This window comes from Pinus tabuliformis, chromosome 2_1 (genome assembly GCF_031772625.1).
Source record: "Pinus tabuliformis cultivar Carrire ecotype Pingquan chromosome 2_1, CPIR1, whole genome shotgun sequence".
NCBI lineage: Eukaryota > Viridiplantae > Streptophyta > Pinopsida > Pinales > Pinaceae > Pinus > Pinus tabuliformis.
The window spans coordinates 977,682,011-977,706,701 of record NC_142299.1 but is presented as its reverse complement, the minus strand read 5'-3'; the positions used below and the strand labels follow the sequence as shown (position 1 = coordinate 977,706,701).

The following is a 24,691-nucleotide window of genomic DNA, read 5'->3' as shown; positions in this document are numbered from 1 at the left end:
TTGTCTGAGGCCAAGGCATAATGCTAATCTAGAGTAGGATCAAGTTTTAAAGGTGTTTTATGGTTTCATTTTTTTGTGATAAATTCCTTGGCTAGGACAAGTACCTACGGGTTGTTAATTATGAGCATATTACAAGACGAGCTTTTGAGGCCATTCTCTAAGGCATTTTGGCCTCTTTGAAGGCACTTATATAGCCAATTTTAGACTGTTAAGGCTAACCCTGAGGCAAATCAAAATCAGACTTCGACCTTCATTAGGTAGGATTTCAATCCCCCCTCTAAGGCATGATTTCGAACTCTTTTTGAAGGGATTCTCAAGTCAGATCTAAGTTTTTTTTGAGGTTTGTCTAAGGCAAGATCCAAGTTATCAAGACCAATTGTAGGAAGGGTCTTTTGTTTAAATGTTTTTCTTGTGGTTATTCATTGGGTTGAATCTAATCTTCAAAGAAAGAATTCAGGGATTTTTATGGTAGGTATTTAGCCTATTTTATGGCCTTCTTTCTAAGCAAAGTCATGATATGATCTAAAGCCTTATTTGAGGCTCAAGACCAAGTTTATGAGAAAAATTTTGAGCCAAAATTAGGGTTGTTTTGTCCACATGAAGAAACTGTAATAGGTTTGCATTAGCCTTGTGACCGAGGGTCAAATTAGGCATGAATTTCCCACATAGAAAGGCCAAACTCAAGTCAATTCTGGGCACGGTTGAAAGAAGTAAGACCACTAAGGAGTTCGTCTAATCGCAGGCATAAGGGTTGTTTATGATCTGTTTAAGTCACTGGAAGAAGGATACATTAGCTCTGCTTAGGGCCACTAGCATAAGGGTTAGTTTAAGGTTGAATACACCACAAGGATAGGGCCAATTTTGATCTTTAATCAAAGGAAGTTTTGGACTACAATACCCTTTGTGGAAAGGGGAAGAATAAGAATCAATTTCAAAGAAGAATTCAAAGGAAGGCTTATATGTGATCTCAAGGGTTTGAAGAATTAAATTGATACAAATATGAGGCAAAACCTAAAAGAAAACTTGTAGCAAGCAAAGTGGCAGCCAGATAATGATGACTAGGATTCCCTTAAGTGGATATAATTTGTGTTATGACGTTTGTAACTTTGTGCTTCTAAATGTTGATATCTAGGCTAAAAGATAATGAATTATGAAGGTTAATCTACAAAATCTTTAAGGAATAGATATGAATATTGTTTTTCTTAAGTTTAGACAGTGACATAGTGACAACTTGACATGTATCATCAAAATCAACAATGAAGTTCTATTTGTATATCATTGTAAGTGGATCATTGTCCTTGGTATGAGAGCCCACATGTATTTCCTCTATTCTTTTATTTAAGCGTGGTAGGGTGGCACAAGCTGGAGATTTAAGTCTCCTTCAGGTTCAAGCCTGAGAACACTTTAGGGTGGTAGGGTGGTGCTAGGGTAACAGATTAATGCTAGCAGGGTGTTGGAGCATCCTTTAAAAGTGTTGGGGCTTCTTGATAAGCTAAATGTTTTTCTAATTCAGTACTATCAAGTTGGAGCTCCCCTTTAGTTGGAGCTGATAAATTGTTGCACTCATCTTTATATTAGAAAATGCTCGATGGATTTTCTCTCAAAAGGGCTTCCGCCAAAAAATCTCGTGTATTGTTCATTTGATGTGATATGTTCTTGATTATCTTATCTAATTTGTGCTAACAATATTTAATGCCCTGAAAGTGCAATATTAATTAAAATTAAGAGAAATATTGATTCACCCCCTTATTATTTCCAATAAAAGAAGGTTGTGTATGATCCTCTTAGTGTGTTATATATGGCCCCAAGTGGGTAGTGTAGTTTGCAAGTTGAGGTAGCATATAACAACTGGGGAGGTGAAGTGGGAGTGGGCTGCCACATGCCCCACTCAACTCACCCTCCAAGTGAACCTCAACTTGGCCCTACTCCATGTGGAACTTGGCCCGCATTAATTGTTGAACTCGGCCCTCCATGTGGCCCCTAACTAGAAACCAATACACACTCCTTAACTAGAATTTCATGGGCAACCATCTGGTGGTGCATATGTGGCCTTTTGATCCAATACATAACTTCCTATCGATGCCTAGTCACTTCACCTAAGTGAATGAGAAAGTGAGTTAACTAAAAACATGTCCCCAACGTGTTTCCAATTAATTTAATTTTTATTTTTAATTTTAATTTTTTCACTTTTATGAGTAAAATTGAATTTTCATGGGGAAAAATAATATTTTCCACCCTAAAGTGGGTACTAGGGTAATGTTGATGCTCTAAGCATGAAAATCAAGTACCCACATGCCATATGAGTCATCCTAATACCACTTTTTTATTTGTTACATACAATTTAATTTTAAAAATTCCATCCTGCATAAAAAAATTAATTATTAAAAATTCCTAGAAAAACCTAATGCAATTCCATGAGACTCTGGATAATGCCTCACATGGTAATATATATTGACCCTAGAATTAGAAACCACTTAAGGTATAGTTAATAATCACATTCCAACATTGGAGGATGTGAGTGAAAAAACTCAATTAATTATTTTCGCTAAAAATATAAAATAATTAACCAGGTAAAAAAAAAAACTATAGAGTGACGTTCTTACTAACCATGTCCCAAGGGTCTAAGCCTGTTACATAAGTCCAACATGCTGGTGTCATTTTATACAATTCCCCCATGGGTGTACGAAATTTACATCGAAAGAAGAATATAGGAGAAGAGAGGAGATAAAGAAAGAAAGAGGCAAAACAAATTTTTTATAGGTGCCTTGTACATTAGGCCATGGGGTTTTCACTCCCTGCTAGATGTTGAGAAATCTAGGGGCAACTAGATTAGGTGATTTTTCTTATTTTGATCACTACTTGTGATGTATTTTTACTTAACTTGATTAGCGTATTCTTTCACTTGATTATTATTAGTATTTTCTTCATCAAACAACTATCAAACCATAAATAACAATAGGACAAAGGACACAAGGTATAGGCAATAGTCCAAGGCCAAAACCTCTCCAACTGAGAGGAAAACCCGCAAGAATTATTCTCTTCTTATAGAATCTTCAGTTGACAAATTCCAAGACCTATGACCCTTGAACAAGACCCTCCAAGACCAAGTTGATTCTTTTGCAACTTCATCCTACCCAGCAAATTCTTCTCGAACTTCGACCTGCCCAGCAAATGCTTCTTCAACTTCAACCTGCCTAGCAAATTCTTCTAGAACTTTGACCTGCCCAGTAAATTCTTCAGCAACTTTAACCCAACAGTTTCTTCCTAACACTTTGACTTGCTCAACAACTTTTCAGTGATTTGATTTGCCTAGCAACTGTAGAAACCCTAGCACAAGAGAGAGAGAGAGAGGTCCAAAACTTTGATCTTGCTCTTCTTCTTCTTTTTGTCCTATTCCAGCTACTTTCTTGAGGAAATTGAACTTGCTTGAGAGTGTGTCCAAATGAGGTCGAGTACCTTCTTATTTATATGCTTTTAAGGGCTACGAATTGCTATCTTTAAGTTGACTTGTCCCTTCATGTAGGTCAACTTGATCTTTGCACCATAACGAGGTCTTGGAGGGTCTTTTGACTCAAATAAATTTTCTTTACAATATGTAACATGCCCAAAAGGGTCTTTCATACATGTCAACGACTCAATTGACTTGTAAACTCAATGACAAGCCCTAAAAGCATTCAAAGGGTGCTTGACCTAAAAATAAATTTTCCTTGAGCATGAAACCCATGCCTCGAATAAAAATAATAAATTTATTTTTCTCTTTTCATTAAATACATAAAATCATGATTACATATGTCATTATGAAGAGCAAACCTAGTTACATATTTCAACACTCCCTCTTAACTAGAGAGGTATTCATAATCCATACAAGGTACTTAGACATTCTCAATATGAAGAATTCTCATAAGAAGAGTCGGATTGGTAAGCCATCTATTTGCATTATACCAACCAACATTGTCACATAGCAAGGCCTTGACTAACAACTCTATCTCTCCACAAGATCAAAGCACAATGTTTGCGAGACCAATGACTAACAGACACCATCATCATTGTCTCTCAAGGCACATACCCCACCCAGGTGTTCACAGAGTATGTCCTTCCAAGACTATTCTTATCTTGGATTCCCAATCCTCAAAGAATATTGGTCCTCTTTGACTACTCTTATCTTAGACGCCCCACCACATCCTCAAAGAGTATTAGATGCTAGATGCTTACCCAATCCTCCATTATTTCTTCATAATATGAAGACAAGAAGGATGTGTCTATCTCTCCATTTCAACTAGGGAGGATATACCCATTCCTATAAAAGGAATGTACCCAAGCTCCCTCTTATCCAAGGACTTGTCCAAGCTCCCTCTTATCCAAGGACTTGTCCAAGCTCTCTCTTAACCAAGGACTTGCTTCCAACAACTTTCTACTATAAGTGGAGATCATGGGACTCTCAGCTCCTTATGGGGCTTCTTTCGATGTCACGAAGTTCATCATTTTCATAATGGAGCCTCTTTAGTCGTAGGGCATCGAATATCCATCACTTTCCTTCATGGGCTACATCAGTCATGCCATCCTTCTCTTCATTGGAAAGTGATCTTCTATTCCAGACCTAGTTTTTCTTTATACATCTACCTCCTCCAAGTCATATTTACTTTAGGATCTTCCATCCAACCACATGAGTGCTAGTTGTAGGTGACATCTACAACCCTCTTTACGGTAGCCCTATATCAACCCATTCAAATGTTGTTCAAAAATAAAAATAAAAATGAACATCAAATCAAAATTACCTTTTGTGATGCATTTTCATCATGGCATCTTGCTTGCTTGCAACATCAACATCTTGGACATGCATAAGTACATCTCCAAGACTTCATATGTCAAGGATCTCCTTTCTTTACAGACTTTATCATGGTCTTCTCCTTTATGGAGATGTCATGATCAATTCCTCTAGTCATCGGATGTTAACTTCCCTTTTCTTACATGACCGTAGTTGCATCTTTCACGATCTTTTTTTTATTTCTTCACATATTGATCCTTAAGAACTTTCATGCATAGTCCATTTATCTTTGTCAACCACCTCATATTCCATATAAGGATATATTATGTTGATTTTTTCTTATCAATATGTGAACCATGCCTTCATGCATTTTTCAAAGGAAGAGATCCTTGATCTTGCTCACAAGGTGGAACATTTACCCATGTTGTCAACAACTATATGATGACATGACTTAATCTATCAAATATATACATACCTCTTTTCTCCTTTTGGTCATCTAGACTTCCTTCGACAACATCCTTTCCTTGATTGAGAGTACTTCAATCATCTTGACCTGCTGCACTTGCTTGTCACCATACCATCATTCTTTTAAACAATGGATCCCACACAAGGTGGAATGATCAGCGAGATACTTGCTTCTTCCAAGTAGAGATGAACCTTCTAATGAAGATTCCAACAGAGGATCTAGATTATCCTCATCCGACAGAAGCTCCTTTCTCATGATGATGATGTATGATGAATTCCTTCATTCCATATTACTTTCTTTCAACCATATGTACTATATATGCTTTCAACAAGGTTACCAAGATCTACTTCGTTTATATGATGACTATTATATCCATGTAGACTTCTACTCCAACTATTCTTTCAAACTTCTCTAATGATGTCACAGGCTCTTGCTTCCATGGTATGCTTCTAATATGATTCCATCTTCTACTATGATGCATCCTATCATACCTACAATGCTTCTTGCCATGATAACTATTATTTACAAAAGCTGAAAAGAGCTTCGTGGAGGAGATTATCTCAGTCATAGTAGAGATCTCTTACTTCCTCCTCTAATTTCTTCTTTTCAAGTTCTTCCACTTCTTTGATGATATGAGCGTCTTCCCTTCCTCTTTGGTTGTTGTCCTTCTTGAATTTAGAACAATTTCTCTTCTAGTGCCCATATTCATGACAACCATAACATTGGATCTTTGCCATATCCTTCATGTTCTTTTTCTGAAGACCAAATCTTCCAAACTTTCCTTTCTTCCTAGTCATAGCAACAAATGCTTAAACTTGCTCATTTGATCCTACATCGCTTTTTTCCTTCAACCTAGTTTCTTCAATCTTACACAATGACCAAAGTTCACTGAATGGGGTAACTTCCTTCTTTCCATAGATGCTTGATGTAAAGTTGCTCCATTCCTCTGGTAGTGCATTGAGCACTATGGTGGTCATTTCTTTATCGGACATTATTTCTCCCAACTCTTGTAGTTAGTCTCTTATTTTTGATACCCTCATAAAGTTTGAGGTTATTCCATCTTCCTTTGAAATCTTCATTTTGAATAGCTCGATTCTCAAAGATATCACTTCTCCAACAGTACTTATGGAGAACAATTCTACTAGCTCCTCATATATTTCGATTTGATGTCTCTAACTTTGCTACATACGAAATGAGGGGATTTTTGATGGATTCTTTGAGAATCCTTTGAGCCCTTATTTCCCCTTTCATATACTTTGTTATAGCTTGAGCTTTTTCCTTTGGAGGATTAGAGATTGATCCCTTAACATGTTCAATGACTTCATTTTCTATGAGGATCAAATCTATCCTTGTATTCCATGCAATAAAGTTTGATGACCCAACCAATTTGTTGCTTTCATTGCAAAATGAAGTCATTTTGATAGCAAATTCAATAATAAATATAAAGGTACTTACTTTTCAAGTGAAGATGCTTCTTGATGACAATATCTTCAACTTGATGCCTTCTTGATTTTGATGATGATGTTGATAATAGAAGATGTCTTATTAATGAAGATGTCTTCCTTCAAAGAGATGGAGATCATCTTGATTCCTTGATGATGATGACAACGCCTCTACTTGCTTCCCTTGGATGTAGAGACTTCAAGATGCTTCAATGAGTAGTCCTTTTTTAGTGAAGGTAGGATCTTGTAGATCTTTTCTTTGTGATGATGATGTGAGCTTCTTAGGAATGCTTCAAGTGAATAACCCTTCTTTGGATCAGCGAGGATTTTGAGGTATAGTTTCTTTGAGATGAATGGTCCTTCTTGATGAATGATGCTCTTGATGATGTTCTTGCGCTTCGGCCCTTGAGTGTCCTTTAAGTTGCCTTTCCTTATCTTGTCACCTTAGCTATAATCCCATGTTGAAAAATCTAGGGGCAACTAGATTAGGTGATTTCTCCTACTTCGATAATTGCTTGTGATGTATTTTTTCTTAACTTGACTAACTTCTTCTTTCACTTTATTATTATTAGTATTTTTTCATCAAACAACTTCCAAACCATAAAAACAATAAGGCAAAGGACACAAGATATAGGCAATCATCCAGGGCCAAAACCTCTCCAACTGAAAGGAAAACCAGCAAGAATTCTTCTCTTATAGAATCTTCAATTGACAAATTCCAAGACCTATGACCCTTGACCAAGACCAAGTCAAACCTTTCTTCTTTAACGAGCTTTCCTTCTAGCAATTTTTGCAATTTCGACCTCAGAGTAGATTATTCTGCAGCTTCGACTTGCCCAACAAATTCTTATGCAACTTCGACCTACCCAAAAAAATCTTCTACAACTTTGACCTGCCCATCAAATTCTTCTGCAACTTCGACCTAGCTGTTTCTTCCTAGCACTCTGACTTGCCCAGTAGCACTTGAACTTTCCCAACAACTTTCCAGCGCTTCGACTTTCCTAACAACTTTCCAACACTTCGATTTGCCCAACAACTGTAGAAACCCTAACACGAGGAAGAGAGAGAGAGAGAGAGAGTCCCAAAACTTTGATCTTGCCCTTCTTCTTCTTCTTCCTTTTTGTCATTTTCCAGCTCTACTTTATTGAGGAGATTAAACTTGCTTGAGAGTGTGTCCAAATGAAGTCGAGTTCCTTCTTATTTATAGGCTTGTGGGGTTATAAATTGTTATCTTTAGGCTGACTTGTCCCTTCATGTAGGCCGACATGATCTTTGCACCATGACGAGGTCTTGGAGGGTCTTTTGACTTTTTTTTACTCAAATAAGTTTTCTTTACAATATGTAACATGCCCAAAAGGGTCTTTCATACATGACAATGACTCAATTGACTTGTAAACTCAATGGCAAGCCCTAGAAGCACACAACGGGTGCTTGACCTAAAAATAAATTTCCCTTGAGCATGAAACCCATGCCTCAAGAATAAAAATAATAAATTTACTTTTCTCTTTTCATTAAATGTAAAAAATCATGATTACAGGTGTCATTTTGAAGACCAAACCTAGTTACATATTTCGACACTAAGCACATTTGAGCAGGTAACAATACTCACAAGAGAAAAGGTACCAAAACAAATCCTCTCAATCAAGTAAATATAGAAAACCCCTTTAGTGTTTTTATTATTGCAAATTAGAGCATATAAAAAATGTTTGTCGAAAGTGGTTGTATGATGCAACACAACTAAGATCATGATTTCAATGACTCGATCTGAAAGGAATTGTGCTAATGCACACGAAGAAGAATTCCACGTGGTTATGGCCACAAATAAGGATTCAAAATGTGGTATTGATGATTGGTAAGTTGATTTAGGGGCATCTAGATATTTTACTAACAATAAGGAGTTTATGAGGATTTTGTTGACAAAAAATCTCAACTTGATTTTGTTGTATTGAGTGGATGAAATAAATATAGGATAAAAATAAAGGAAAATCTTCAGCTTTAGTGAAAAGGTAGAAAGGTAATGATTAAAGATGTCTATTATTTCCTTTGATTAGAGAAAAGTCTACTTTTGATTAGTATATTGAAGCTTAGCCCATACTTGCATATAAATTTCAGTGATACTAGGTGTTTTATTGTTACTAAGAATAACAAAAAATTGCTTTCTATGGATGTGAAAGAACATGGTTTATTTTGATGGATAAAAGTTGAGAATGTGGAATTGGTTCAACAAAAAGATGATTGCAATTTTATATAAAACTCAATCATAATGCCTAGGCCAAAGAGGTATCAAGTGAGATAAAACTAAAAAAAAAGATGTTATTAGAACAAGTCCAAATTAACAAAGACGATAAAGAAAATGAAGAGTATATTATACATTGTTGTACTTCATAAGAAAGACCGTTGGGGACGATGAAAATGAAGTGGTAAAGAAGATGACCCTCAAGGATGTCGAGGATGTACTAAAAAAATGTGATGGTGTTCCCTTACAGAAGCAAACAAATTTTTTTGATATTTCAGATTGTGAAGAGGTGGAGGTGAGTTCAATGCACAAGCCAAAATCTATGTCAATGGTATTCAATCAACCTGGGATCTCATCCAATTGGTGAGTTAACAATTAGACAAAAGGATGGTGACATAAATTGTACTTCAAATTTGTTGGAGACAATTCACTTTTAGTCTCTATTTTGAAGATCTTATCCTATGGATTGCAAACATCTTGCTTGTAAATAACTTTAGCTTTTTAATATTCTGAACAAGCATGTAAAATGACCATTATGGGAGGAAGTTAGAGATCATGGTCATATTAGAAAAATAATAGTCATATTTAGAAGTTAGGCATACTTAAGACTTACATGTATAATAAAACTATCATTGATAAAATGATGTAATGAGACCTTGCATCATTTAATGAGAACAGCATATCCACTCTTTCTTGTTGTGTGTATTCCATCAATGTTTGTTTGTGTAAAACAACACAATAGGAAAAATTATGTTCCTCAATGCCTCAAAATGATCCAATTCATCAGCTGAGAGCTTGAAAATGCATAAACGTGGACAATTCAACCAGGCCTGTCCTAAGATAACCAAGAAATAACATCTTGTTGGATAAATATCTTTTTTTCCATGGTGTCTTTGGCATGAGATTTAAGCAGTTTTCATTATTTATTAATGGTTAGATTATAGCATTTTCCATAACATGGGGTTATTTTTTGTGCACAAAATTGGTCAACTTTACCTCAACTTACGAGCCCATATGCAAGCACTATATAGCATTTGATCTCCCCAGCCAGCGCTCCAACAGTAAGAAGGCCAAAAATTTGCTGAAACTTGATGACATAAAACGTGCAGAAGAGAAAAGACACAATCTCACGCTTTGAACAAATAAATGACTAACCAATGTTGTATATAATAATTGTATTTTGGAATTAAAGTTGCTCATTTCAACATTTAGGACATAAAATGGGCATCAAACAGGAACATGTTAATCTTAGCAATATTAGCACTTAAAGAATACATATCGAGGCCTTATCACATATTGTCGAAGGCAGTAAACTAATACTAAAGTGAATAAATAACAAGCAAACTGTTTTAATATTATCATTACTACTACAGTTATGACAGGCCCCTACCCTCTAAATGAAAATATAAATATAATTCTATTCAATAAAAGTATTTAAGATAACCTCAACTGTAATATCCTCTTAAATAAAGAATACTTGAAAAACAGGAAAATTAGAACAGAAATTGTAATTAGAAGATCCATTTATCAAAAATAATGAAAAAATATAATCATTTTGATATGAGAACATGAACCTTATAAAGTTTACTCAAATACTAATGTCAACTGCTAAAAGATAATTACAAAAATATTGTAGATACAACAATATTATTGTTAAAGGAACCTTACAGAAAAAGAAACCAACATAGTTAGCTTCTGCCCCCCAGTTCACTTCAGTCGATAGTTACCTATGTTATCTTGTGGAAAGCAATTTATTACCTCAGTCTCAGCTGCTCTAATCTTCTGCCGTGACTCGGAATCAAACATGGCAATAATTTTGAATGAAACAGTATATAAAATCAAAATGCCCCAATTTCAAAAACTTTCGCAGTCGTATCATCTGATCCTGTAAGGATAAACCGTTGATCCCTGCAAGAAGAATTAGCAGATATTCAATCCACAATAACCTAAAAGTATAATTGCTTACCTAAACAGTAAAGCCAACAAGAAGCAGCATGTATCCTCAGAGACATACACTGTCACCACCATATCCTGAATTGAATCATTGTGACCCTCGAAAACTCTTTCACAAACCCCTGACCGACTATCCCAAAGGCGGACAATTCCATCAAGGGAAGCAGTTATTATGTGCTGGGATGAAAATGACCATGATAACCTCATCACGCCTTCCTGTAAAAATACCAACAATTTTACAATGTTTCCATTATTTTCATGTAAGTAAACACATGGACTTGTATCCACTATCTAGCAAGTTGACAGATCTCCTCTAAGAAAGAAAACATGCCTCATGCTGACAAGTGCATCGCAGTGATGAGCTTTGTAATTCCCAGATCATTAGTTTTTTATCCATCCCACCAGTTGCAACCCAAGTCAAGCTGTGTGGAAAAGGAAACAAATTTAGAAACATTGCAGTTTGAGTAGAAAAGTAAAATGTTTAACAAAGTTAGATAACATTGCAGTTTGAGTAAATGAAAAGTAAAATGTTTTGAACTGAATTCTCCCAACTTCTTCTCAAGGCACCAAGCACAGAATACTTGCAAAAATAACTGAGGAACTCAATTACAAGTCTAACCAAGAGGGAAAAAAAATATAGAGCATTGAATGAACAAACCTTTCAGTGAAATTACCATGGGCAACTATGTTTTGAAGAAACAATGGAATTTAAATTTCTCTAGCTTCTGGCATATAGAAACAAGATTAATTGCTTTAAAATAAACAGAAAATGTCTTGGCATACAAATCACTCCTTTAATCAGCCTTATTTGGAAAATGACATCATAATGAATCTAGTAGGTAAACAGACCCCATTAGAAACCCAATACAAAGCGTAGCATCTCACTCAATAAATACAAAGTTCAAGGCAAATGACACTTCATCAAAAAGATCCTGATTTGATATGTCTGTAGGTCAAGTTTTGAATATTTTCTGTTATTATGTGGAGATGCATAACTTCTACCAAAGGAATCACAGGTCTAAAGATGCCTGGCAGAATCCAGTAACTAGCTGACATAAAAGTTCCTGCGTATTCTGGAGCCTTCGACATACAAATATGAACTCATAATAAACTAAGCCTTCAAATCAGCAATAAAACAAACTTTCAAGTCCCTAGATAGGACTAATATCCTTTGGAACAAGAAATTAACCTGAAAATGTGGTGTAGAGGCCTCTCAATACAAAATGCAAAGAGAAACTGCTCAAGAAAGCAAGTTGATTTCCTCTGGAGCAACTTGGTCTCCTTGGTGATCATCAATCAACACGTGTTATAAATGGCAGAGGAAAAGAAGGAAATGTAAATATCTATGTTGCACGAGTTTCCAGTACACAGGTACTTCAGGTACGGGGGCAAAAGTATCCGGTACAGCTAGAAGCTTTGCCCAATTTTACAGGAAACGTCAAGTTGGGAACGGAAATAATATAATATATTAAAATTTAATATATATTAAAAATAAAATTAAAATAATTATTTAAAAAAAAAATTGAAGTGTAAAAATTAAATGTACATACCAAATTAAAACAAACAATTAACATATAAAACAACTTTACCACTTACCCAACAATTAACATATGAAACACCTTTACCACTTAATGAACATTAAGAATAAAAAATAACCAATGTTAAATATAAAAATAATATAGTGAAAATTATGAAAAATAACAACCAATGTCAAACAAAACAAGATAAGAATTTTAAACCTAAAACTTGTGGAATTTAACAAATTCAAGATAGGAATTTTAAACCTAATACTTGTCTACTTTCAACAAATTCAGCAATTTTAATGTTTGTTTAGATTGTTTTAACCAAAAATGTTGACAATGAAGAAAATAAATTACATCTCTGTAATGGACAACTTGCCTACCAAATTCCATCCTACAAAGAAATATGTGGAATTTTGAAACATGTTCAAAACTTGCCAATCAAATTCCATCTTGCAAAGAAATATGTAAAAGATTGAACTTTGAAACACTGCCAAAAAAATCAAAGAAACATGCAGAGCTCCCAAACTCGAAAAAAGGCCATTCTTACACGATTATTATGTGATTTCATGCAATGCTATATTATATTCAACTTCGAAATTCAAGTTTGGAAATTCATAAAATGAAACTGAACAACACGCTACTCTTTCTCTTTCTGACCATCATTGTAATTCATTGAATCTTATCATTAAAGCTTCAAGATAGGCTTCAAGAGAGCGGACTTGTTTGCAATTGTTGAACTTCAAGATTTGCAACAGAAGCTGCCAAAGAATGACGAGCAACTGTCTATATTTTGTTGAAACCTTTGCTACATCTCCACATCTTTGTCGCTTTATAGAGCTCATGCAGTCCAACCTCCTGGCCTAGCATGTATCACTTAGCAAATAAACAAATGGTACATTCCCCGCTCAAAATAGGTACCCAAAATGTCAAAAAAATTTGCAATGACGTTCCCAAAAAGCTCCAAAGAAGACGTTGAAGCTCCTAGCGGTTTTGGAGCATTTCGTACCCGCTCCCAAGTTCCCAGGAGCTCAGGGTATGTGCTCTCCGATGGCTGAGAGCGGTACCTATCTAACATATATATATATATATATATATATACACACACACACACACACACACACATATATATACATATATGAATTTGGGACATAACTCTCCTTGGCGAGTCATCTGGTGCTCCTAACATGTCTTATATTCATTGTTGAACTACTTCAATCTGCGCGATTATGGGAAACAACCTGCAGTTCATGCAGCAAGTGAACAGTTAATTGATAATGCCCCAATAATGATCCTCTTACTTCTCTCTGGTTGTTTAGTCCTCTAAGTTGTCAAAGTGTTCTTGAGTCTAGAGGGAGCCACAATCCATTTTAGCAGCTATATGTTGCACCTCTGTTCACATTTTCAGATTCAACCACATTTTTTGAATATGTAATGTTCCAAACTAGGAAAAATAGTGTTATGCAAAGGAAACAATAAAAACAACACCATAAAATTAAATCAGACCATCAAACCACAAAATTGGCAACCAAACTGCGTTGTCTACTCATTTTATTAAATGGGAAGAGGTGTACAAAAAGGTGTTGGAAAGTGTGCACGTTGGCTTGCTCTAGGCAAGCTAGCAAAAGCCCAATATGAACAATGGAACACCCTTCTCAAGTTTGTGGGTAATCCGGCCTAAGAGCAGCGATGTCACTGCCCAGAAAGGTGTTGCTGCCTGAAATGATCTACTGTTAGAGCCTTCCCTGTTGCTCAGAAAATTCTAGGAAATTAATCCCAACCTCTACGCAAGAAACCTAGAATAACCCATGAAGGAATTGACCAAATGTTGACCTCGGAATTTTGGTCCAAATTCCCCTTGGCTCCTCTAATTGCGAGCTAAGTTAGGACCCCTGTTTGACCCCTTAGATCTGCCCAGAAAATTCTATAAAATCAGGAGTGTGATCCTTGCCAAAAACCCAGAAAAAACCCAGAAAGCATTTCCCTTGCTTCCAACTTCAAAAATTCACCCTTCACAACTTGGCCCTCCTCCAATTTCGAATTTTGTTGTTGTGACTGATCCTGTCAATCTCTGCTCTCCCAACTCCAACAATCCTCCTCAAATGGCCCTCCAAATGATCTCCCATCACCCTAGTTCCAAACACCCCCAGATGGTGCTGCCCCAAAGAGTCTCACTCCAATGAATGCGCAGTCATGGAGGAGATGACGCAGTCCTGCATGTGATGAGATGAGAGTCGCGTGTAGGATGGCCCTCTTGTCTAAACTGCCCTTTATACTCCTGAAAATGATGAAAGGATGCTCCTGTCTCCCCAACTTCCTAGAGTGCCTCACACTGTGACTGCACAATCCCTGCGTTGTTGTTACTCCCCCTGTTGTTGGTACTCGAATTACAGTTGTTGTAACTCGTCTCCCTACTACTGCTATGAACTGAGATGAAGAAGAACTCCCTTCTAGGGCTGGCACTCGAAGTCCACCGAAGCAAGGGTTGAGATCTCTGCTCGAAATACTCGTGTGCTAAAAAACACAGTAACCCGGCTAAGCAGCTCGAGCAACTAAGATTGAGTTCAATATGTCAAAAGATAAGATGATGAAATGAGGAGAGCTACCTTCCTTATATAGATTTCGTGGAGGATTTTTCCATCCATTTTCCCTCCATCATGGGTCCCTCACTTAACCATCGATTTCCCCTCCATGCAAATCGAACTAGGGAATGTGTATTCTCCTAGTGTGGGTGGCCCCCACGTATAACTTAACTACATCAAAATAACTTCTACTAAGTCTAGCCTCCTAATAAAATCGAATGGGCCCCATCACCTCCAAAATTGGCCCCAAAATGTAGAAATTAATCTTGTTCCAAAATAATTTAGGAAGGGACATTACAGTCCTCCCCTCCCAAATGTTGCTTGTCCCCAAGCAACTTCAGTGCTAGATGCTCAAGTATGTGCTCGCCCTCCCAAGTAGCATCCTCATTCGGCAAGCTCCTCCAATGCACCAAAAATTTCTTGTCCTCAAGTAGTGTCTGAACAATCATCCTCTCTATTTGTTGCTCCCCACTGTCACTACAAAATGTGCCAGGGTCCCAGATGTGCCACTAAATCATCCTTGACCTCTGCATTGTCTCGATATGAAAGAATCCTTCAATACCAGGATCCCAGGCCATCATGTCCAACATGAAGCTCCCCTCGCTCCACTCACTATCTTGCCCGGTGCAAGTACTAGAAGTCCCCTGCTCCATCAGTGACTCGCTAAAGCCCAATGGAAGATCTGTATGATCTCCCCCTGTAGCATTCAGTGCATCCCTAAAGGTTATTGACTTGTGAAGAGCCATGATGCCCGAGTTCCCTGCTAGTCCCAGAGTGGTGCCACCATGCTGACGCTGCACTACTCTAACTATGTCATACTCCCCATCGTGCGTAGACAATATCCTCCTCTCCTGGAACTCAATGGTGGAATACTGAAAGAGGCGACACAAATCCTGCCTAGGCATCTCCATGGCGCCAAGGCCTACCCATCCAAATCTAACTATGAACCTATGCAGCAACAGAGAACGTCTGCCTCCCCATATGACGAAACCCTCTGTGAACTCCCATATGTCATCCCAAGAGCAAACTATATCACTCTCTGCCACGACTTCGCTCAACACGAGCGATCTATTGATCAACTAAATCCCTGCATCCCATAGCCAAACCTGCTGCAGCATATCCTTGACAACTGATGGAATCCCTCTGGCCCTCATCTCCAGTCCCTGCATGCCACCCATATATAGCCTCCATACATCATGAACTAAGTTGAGGCATGCTAAATTGTCTTGTGCCCACCACTGTGTAGTACTGATAACCACTGGAAACTGCATGTGCCAAATAGCTAGCCCTGAATGCAACCAGTAGATGGGTATCTAATACGTGCAATCGACTCAGTGTATGCAGATCCATCCTACTCCTGCCAACCATCGCCACCGACTTGGCTACCCGCCCTCTGGAGAATGTGTTGATACAATGTCGGGTATCCGGATACATAAGGGTCTTAGCCGTACAAGGTATACTCTGCTCATGCATGGTCCAGACATGCCTTGTTGAAAGAGTGATACATGTCTCCCATGTGACCAGCTCCCCAGGCATAGGATCAGTGATGGATGATATGCCATCCATGTTGGTGATCACCTCATCCCTTTACCTGTGGCTGTCAACTCGCGCATCAGCCCGATGCCCTTACTAAGAAGCCTCTCCTCTATCGCACCAAGTGTCATCCAAATATCTCGTGTGAGCTCCCCATCCCCCACTGCTCATGCCTAGAGTGTCAAAGGACAACAACCAAATCGCCCATTCCTGTAAGTGATGTAGAAGAGGGTCAAGCGTGTGAGTCCCCGCAGATACCATCAAGTATCGCTCATGTGTGTCCCCGTCGATCCTGGGTGAACTACACCTAGAGGTTTGCCCGGTGTCTCAGTCCATGGGTGTCCCTGAAGGCAACACTCCAAGACCTCGTTGTGCAGCACAATACGCCCCTGCATACCACCGCGGTCTACCCTGTACACTGTTGGATACCCTCAGCTACTGTTATGTCGTCCTATACTGTCCTGCTCCCCGCCTATGTCACTACACATGTCAATCCCCGCGTGTATCAATGCAATGTGAGGTACTTCCACTCCACAACAAAGTCCAACACACTACAACACACCACCATGCATTTCCATGCCCACTTGTAGACCACTACTCAACGCTAGATGCTCCCACACATCCTTGAATGTGATGGCCTAGAGCTATGTCTCTACGTGTAAGGCCACACCTGATCAGTATCATCACCTCCATCGTCGAATCATCATACCCTCTGGTGAATGGATCTTCGCTCCACATCCTCCCTAAGGGATCCGAGAAGTGAGTCTCCCTATGTGTCAACAGTGATGCTACCCTCGCGCTGCTTCTCTGCATCCCTTGTGCCCCACACAAAAGTTAAGAATCCCCAACTCCATACAAGGCACCGTCTGGTGCCCTGCCAATGCCACCTTCTTCGACAAACTCCTGCCAGAGTATGCTGATCACCCAGTTATCCTGTGTACAAATGTCATACCCAAAAACCCAAAAGAGTTTGTCTATAAACAGGTCGGCCACTGGTGCTGACCGAGACTCCCCTAGCGAATGTGCATGCTCAACTGCTAGGTCAACTGCACCATCCCGATTGTAGTCAACTGGCATACTTTGGAAATGATAGGTAGTCCCACCTGGAACCCAATGCCAGTCTGTGCTGCTAGTATCCCCAGTGCCTGGAAGCTCTTGCTGAGCTACACCACCATCTCCATAGCCCACTCCACGGGATACCAACTCAGAATCTCTCACCATCCAACCCTAGGAGAGGGATCAAATGCATGAACTCCTGCACATAGAACAACCCCATCATGCAGGTGCTACACCCTGTGCAACTCAGGTCTTCTCATCTCGCTACCCCAGTCAACATATGAAATCTGACTAGTTCGCTCTATCTCTCTCTGTCCAATGGGGAAAGGTAACCTCATAGTGTTGCCAGCCCCATCTATGTGTGCTCGAAGAGGGCTGCTCTCACGCCCCAACGTGCACGCTAGCTGCACCATTAGGGAATCCAACCGCTCCCCAACGTGAGTCAATTTGGCCATGGACCCAGCACACACCGCTCTCATGCCTTCCAGCTCCTCGTTCTATTGCAGAATAGCCTCTCGTACTGACACGGCCTTCCATTTTAATGCTAGGAGGTCGACCTGAAACTGATGGAATTGTCGTGGGCATCTACAACCTGTAAACTCGGTCACAGCTACAGATACCTCAACAACTATCAGCATCTCATCCATGGGTGGCACCTCCTCAACAAACAGCTCTATGTGTGTAGGCTCTATCCTTTCAACCAAGGTGTCAATTGGGGCTATCAAAGAGATCTCTAATAAAGGTGACTCCTGCACCACACGAGGTATATCGATGTGCTCCTCACCATCCTGTGGGCTCTCAACATCATGCTCGACCTCCTCCTCATGCTCCTTATATCTAAAGCCAGTTTCCACCAGCAAAAGCGCCCCCTGGTCTCACCCACTAACCGTCTATGTTCTGCCTGCTCCTTCTCAGGGAATTTGGTGCCCTCATCTAATAGACTTCCCCCACATGATGTAGGTGGTTGCACTCCCACGAACTTCTCACCTCTAATGTCTCTGTTGTGAGGATGAGGATGGGTTTGGTCTGTCACCCTCCACAACTAGGCCAACCTCTCACCGTCCCAATGGATTGTACCCCAAAATTTATGCATACTGGTTTTCCCTTGAGCCATGGGTTTGTCTCTGGTTTCCCTGTCACTGTGCACTCGTACCCAAAGCTCCCATGATCTTCTAGCTAGTTTCCCACAAGGTTAGGATCATGCTTTGATACCACTGTAATGTTCCAAACTAAGAAAAATAGTGCTATGCAAAGTGAACAATAAAAACAACACCATAAAATTAAATCAAACCATCAAACCACAAAATTGGCAACCAAACTATGTCGTCTACTCATTTTATTAAATGGGAACAGGTGTACAACAAGGTGATGGAATGTGTGCACCTGGGCTTGCTCTAGGCAAGCTAGCAAAAGTCCAAAATGAACAATGGAATACCCTCCTCAAATCTGTTGGTAATCCGGCCCAAGAGCTGTGTTGTTACTGCCTAAAAAGGTTCTGCTACCTGAAATGATCCACTGTTAGAGCCTTCCCTGTTGCTCAAAAATTTCTAGGAAATTAATCCCAACCTCTACGCAAGAAACCCAGACTAACCCATGATAGAATTGACCAAATGTTGACCTCGAAATTTTGGCCCAAATTCCCCTTAGCTCCTCTAGTTGATGATTGATTTGGGACCCCTGTTCGACCCCTTAGATCTGCCCAGAAAATTCTATAAAATTAGGAGTGTGATCCCTGCCTAAAACCCAGAAAGCGTTTCCCTTGGTCCCAACCTTCAAAAATTGACCCTTCACAACTTGGCCTTCCTCAAATTCGAATTTTGTTGCTGTGACTGATCCTGTCAATCTCTGCTCTCCCAACTCCAATAATCCTCCTCAAATGGCCCTCCAAATGATCTCCCAGCACCCCAGCTCCAAACTCCCCTGGATGGTGCTGCCCCAAAGAGTCTCACTCCAATCACTGCGTAGTCATGGAGGAGATGACACAGTCCTGCGTGTGATGAAATGAGAGTTGCATGTAAGATGGCCCTCTTGTCTGTAGCTCCCTCTATACTCCTGAAAATGATGAAAGGATGCTCCTATCTCCCCAACTTCCTAGAGTGCTTCACGCTGTGACTGCGCAATCCCTGCACTGTTGTTACTCCCCCTGTTGTTGGCACTCGACTTACAACTGTTGTAACTCGTCTCCCTGTTGTTGCTACGAACTAAGATGAAAAAGAACTCCCTTCTAGGGCTGCCACTCGAAGTCCACCAAAGTAAAGGTTGAGATCTCTGCTCAAAGACACTCGTGTGCTAAACAACACATTAACCCGGCTAAGCAGCTCTAGCAACTAAGATTGAGTTCAATATGTCAAAAGATAAGATGATGAAATAAGGAGAGTTGCCTTCCTTATATAGATTTCGTGGAGTACTTTTCCCTTCATTCTCCCTCCATCATGGCTCCCTCACTTAACCATCGATTTCCCCTCCATGCAAATCGAACTAGGGAATGTGTATTCTCCTAGCGTGGGTGGCCCCCACGTATAACTTAACTACATCAAAATAACTTCTACTAAGTCTAGCCTCCTAATAAAATCGAATGGGCCCTATCACCTCCAAAATTGGCCCCGAAATGTAGAAATTAATCTTGTTCCAAAATAATTTAGGAAGGGACATTACAGAATCCTGTATATATTACTTTATAGAACAAATAAGTAAATTATAGAATTGAAAATTACTTCAAAGAGCATAGGATTACCAAAAAAATGCCATCCTAAAATAGGACAAAGCATAGGGTTTGTGTAACAAACTAAATTTATATAAAAATAAACACAAATAATGTAAAAACAACAAATAAGATTAAATGATTAATTAGTTAGCAATTAATGAAAAGGTATGTCCTTAAATGACATAATTGTTCGTGAAAGGGTACTTACCTGGCTATATATACAAGACCCTCATTCTCATTGTATCATTCTTATTTCATACATTTAATATATATTCTTATATCCTCAATGAATATCTTTGTATTCCAAGTCTTCTGAAGTATTTAAGGAAAAGTACGAACTTTGTTTGCTTCATTTGGTATCAAAGCCACGCTCGCTACTAGGGCTTTGGCCATCAATTCGTTGTCATCAAAATTCGAGCATTTCACTACAACTCAGAGGTTCTCCATTCAGCCAGTTTCGCTACTAGGCCCTTGGCCATTAAAGAAAAAAAAACAAATATTGAATTCGTAAAAAAACAAATTATTATTAAAAATAAAATTTTAAAAAAAATATATATATATATATATATATTACTACAAAAAATTATAGAAAATAAAAATAAAAAAGGGCATATACAAGGAAAGATTAGAAAAAATACTCATATATAAAATATATATATATATAAAACAATTATATAAGAAAAAAAAAAAATATATATATATATATATATATATATATAACACAATTAAAAAAAAATTGAGAAAGGAAAATTTTAACCTGCGGCCCTTCCAACCTCTTACGACCACATAAGATCGCACAACCACCCATCAACTTATCCTTTTCATTTGTCCTGCTCGTTACAACATCAAACCACTGTCAATCCGCTACATTGTTCCTCGCTAAAACCAACGGACAACCCTTTGCAGCTACCGCTCGACAGAACCTTTGCCCCAAAACCGCTCCGCTCGACCCTTTGTTCCATCTGGTGTCAACAGCGTTCCATTTAGTGTCAATTTAAAAACACAAAAAAAAAACTACTTGGACTGCAGCCGCACAGTATCTGCCCAGCCACACGCACAGAGTTATACCAGATAGCATATTCACCAAAGATAGAGTTAAGCTCTTCGGAAGTGTGCTATTATTTGGAGCTGAAATCACAGATAATTAAAGGGTCAAGTCTGTGGGTTATCAGTACCTTGCTTTCAGAGATACTTCAGCAATAAGACCCCTTTTTGTTTGATATCAATCATCAGATATACCTGAAGTTTGCATCAGCACTCCAGGAGGGCACACACTTGGTAGTGTTCAGTGGTTTGGCATTCCACAGGCCGAGTTTTACCTTTGGAATCAAAAGACCAAATTTAATCAAACAAGAGGCCGAGTTCCTTAAAGGATTCACCTCTATTTGGGCTGCCTATTGGCTAGCATCTTTGCCTTCAACCATTGGGCCAAATTCACACTTTTGGAGCAAATTCATATCGATTCCCTGACTTCGAATTTTTGGCATTGGCTGGAAATTAATCTTTGATAAATCAATCATTTTCAAGACTGTGTGGGCACGGTCATACTAAACAGTCACGTCTCTTCAGAGATACATTATAGCCAAATCTTTTAGTCTCTAAACTATACAGAAATAACATATAGGGAAGGGCATTAAAATATTATTTAACCAACAAAAACAAAACAAAACAAAAAAGTATAAAAGTTCAAGTTTCAAAGTTCATCGAATTACAGAAGGGTTATTCAATGTATTAAAATGGGTTAAAAAAAAATTATTACAATATTATTTAAAAAAATACTCTTATCAAAAAAGAGTGATTGGGATATTCTAATTAATGTTAAAGCTACCACATATAAAAAGTGATTACCTTAATTTAAGAAAATATTATTAAAAAAAAATTATAAAAGCTAAAAGGAGAAATATACTAGACCACCAAGGGGAGGAGCATTAAGTCTAAGTAATTATCCAGGTGATTATTCAATCAACCCTTTTAGTGGTAAGGTGATATATTATAAAAGGTGGTTTGAAGTTTAAAAAAGAGAGAGAGAAAGAGGGGTATTTTAAAATATATATATATAAAACAAAAAAAGGCGATTACATAATACTTTAAGTCATTTCGACAAAACAAATGGGATCAATCATTGAAAAAAAAAAGATGGAGCTCAATTCTAAAATGAAGAAGGAAGAAAGGTTTTCCTATAATGGTCTTTCAGTTACAGATCACGGAGTAATTACATTAAAAGGAAGCATCCAAGGAAGAGAAGTTAATGTCGCCATCAGCACAAGCAATGATAGAAATTATATCGACATCAACTTGGCAAATCAACGATTAATTCCAGAGCTAACCATTGGTGTAAAGAAAAATATTTTTGACCAAAAAGAGTATAAAATTAGTGATCTACAAGTGAGAATAGGTCATTATGAGTACATATCTCAATTTCATGTTATAAGGACAAATAAAAACACTGACATCATACTCGGTCAACCTTGGTTTAAGGATTTAGGTATATTCATGTTAAACATAGAGAAACAAGTTTTGGCGTTTCCTTATAAAGGGAAGATGGTCACGTTTTGAGACATAACAAGTAAATCAAAATCAATAAAGTCTTCATTAGAAGACGTTAAGGATATCTCAGACTTAATGTTTCAAGATAACGAAAAAACAATATCAAAGAAGCAAAAAGAGTTTGAAGAAGTCATTTGCAGCAAAGACAGAAATTTCGCGTCTCAAAGATCACTAAGAAAAACTACTCGAACAAGTCAAAAAAGCTAAAGTATCAAAGAAGGAACTCGAGCATTTATTAAAACAAGAAGAAGAAAATTTACTTTTAAAGAGCCTTAACCAAACATAAGTAGAACAAATCAAGTGTTTAAAAGACGAGAAGTGTGAGGGCCAAAATAAAGTTGACTCGGAAAATGAGGAATGCTTACGTCTCAAAAATCATAAATCAAAATCTGCTCAAACATATTAAAAAACTTGAGGACGAAAAGAAATCAATGACGAATACGTTCAAAGCATTGTTTTAAAAAACGGACGTTTCGATACCGAAACAGCCGAGTTGATCCGAGCCGATACCCTCAGCCATGACTCGGCCTTTGAAACGGTACGTTTGGCCGAGTCAGCCATGACTCGGCCGAGTCATTCAATGACTCGGCCGAGTCATGGCTGACTCGGCCAACTCGGCCGTTTCTGTTATGACTCGGCCGAGTCACAAAAAGCCAGCCCAGAACACGTTAAACAACGATTTAATATTCTTTTAATGGATTTTTAAGGTGATTTCTGATTGGTTTGGACTCCAAGGTGTTATATGAATTTGCTAAATGTCATTTGGGGTCCATTTCCCCCTCCCAAACCCTATTTAACACACTCAAATGCTCTCTACTATTGATATGCTATTCAAATTTCATGGTAATGTTAAATTCTTAAAGTAAAAGTGACATTCTCCTTAATATTCATTTTCATCCTTTTACTTAAATTTTTAACATTACCATGAAATGACTCAGGATGTTTGAGAGTGGTTTTGGCCTCATTGGATTTCATATGGAGAAAGTAGAATTTTAGATTTCATTCAAAATTCAGCAGACTTATCAGTTTTTTAGGATTTCAGGATTGGAGGATTGCAATGTTTCCATTGAATTTATTAGGGTATGGAACTCGTATTTAATCAAGAGCACCAATCCCTCTATGTACCTTGATGTTAGTGACATTGGTTGTCGAACTCCTCTGGGATTCGCTCCCAAACCAAGAGCTTCTGAAAATGTAGCTCCCGCTCCCATTTTCGCTCCTGCTCCCAAGTAACACAAAGAAGAGAAACAGTTTGGATCAAAAACGGTTAAATGATCTAGTTTATGTCCAATACAACCTCCAGCTCAGACGAAACCATTTGCTGAACAAAAGACCTGATTCAGATTCCATTGTGTTGGAAGACATTGATCCAACACCAGATTGGGTAGTGGAGAGTTGTCCAGCAGAGTTTGATCTTGATGAGGATCTTGATTTAGATTTAGATATCGAGACATCAATTGAACTTGAACACGCTGTTCAGTTGAATGCAGATCCCAATCCACTAGCCTCAGTGTCACAACCAGCAAGGACTCCAGTTGTAGGTGCTTCCTCTGCTCAGCCACGACAGAAGCGCAGCCGCATATCTACTCTATCTTAGCTTGCATCTGCTGCAGTTGCACAGCCTGCTAGTGGTACCACTTCTACAGCTGCAGTTGGAGATGATGATGATGAGGAGGAGCCATGGACCCCCTGTCTGACTCTGATGATGATCCAGAGATTGATCGACATGATCTTGGCTCCTCTGGCAGTAGCTACTAGCCAGTAGCTGTAGTACTAGTACTGGAGTCTGGTCACAGTTTACTTTTGTTGTAGAGGCCATTTCTAGCCTCCTTGGTTATGTGTTTTTTGTTTTGAGTTTTTGATCATGTATGACAGTTGACTATGTAT

The 24,691-nt window shown here is 38.4% G+C and overlaps 1 protein-coding gene across 1 annotated transcript in view; it reads right to left on the bottom strand.

The window, feature by feature from the left end:
• Nucleotides 1–10,399: 10,399 nt before the first annotated feature.
• LOC149203909 (uncharacterized) overlaps nt 10,400–24,691 on the bottom strand; it is a 230,576-nt gene continuing 216,284 nt past the window's right edge. The window contains exons 11-13 of the mRNA XM_089403604.1: nt 11,190–11,284; nt 10,924–11,074; nt 10,400–10,817 (exon numbers count right to left, since the gene is read on the bottom strand). Of these exons, the coding sequence (XP_089259730.1) occupies nt 10,748–10,817; nt 10,924–11,074; nt 11,190–11,284 (316 nt within the window). The 3' untranslated portion in view covers nt 10,400–10,747. The remainder of the gene's footprint in view (nt 10,818–10,923; nt 11,075–11,189; nt 11,285–24,691) is intronic.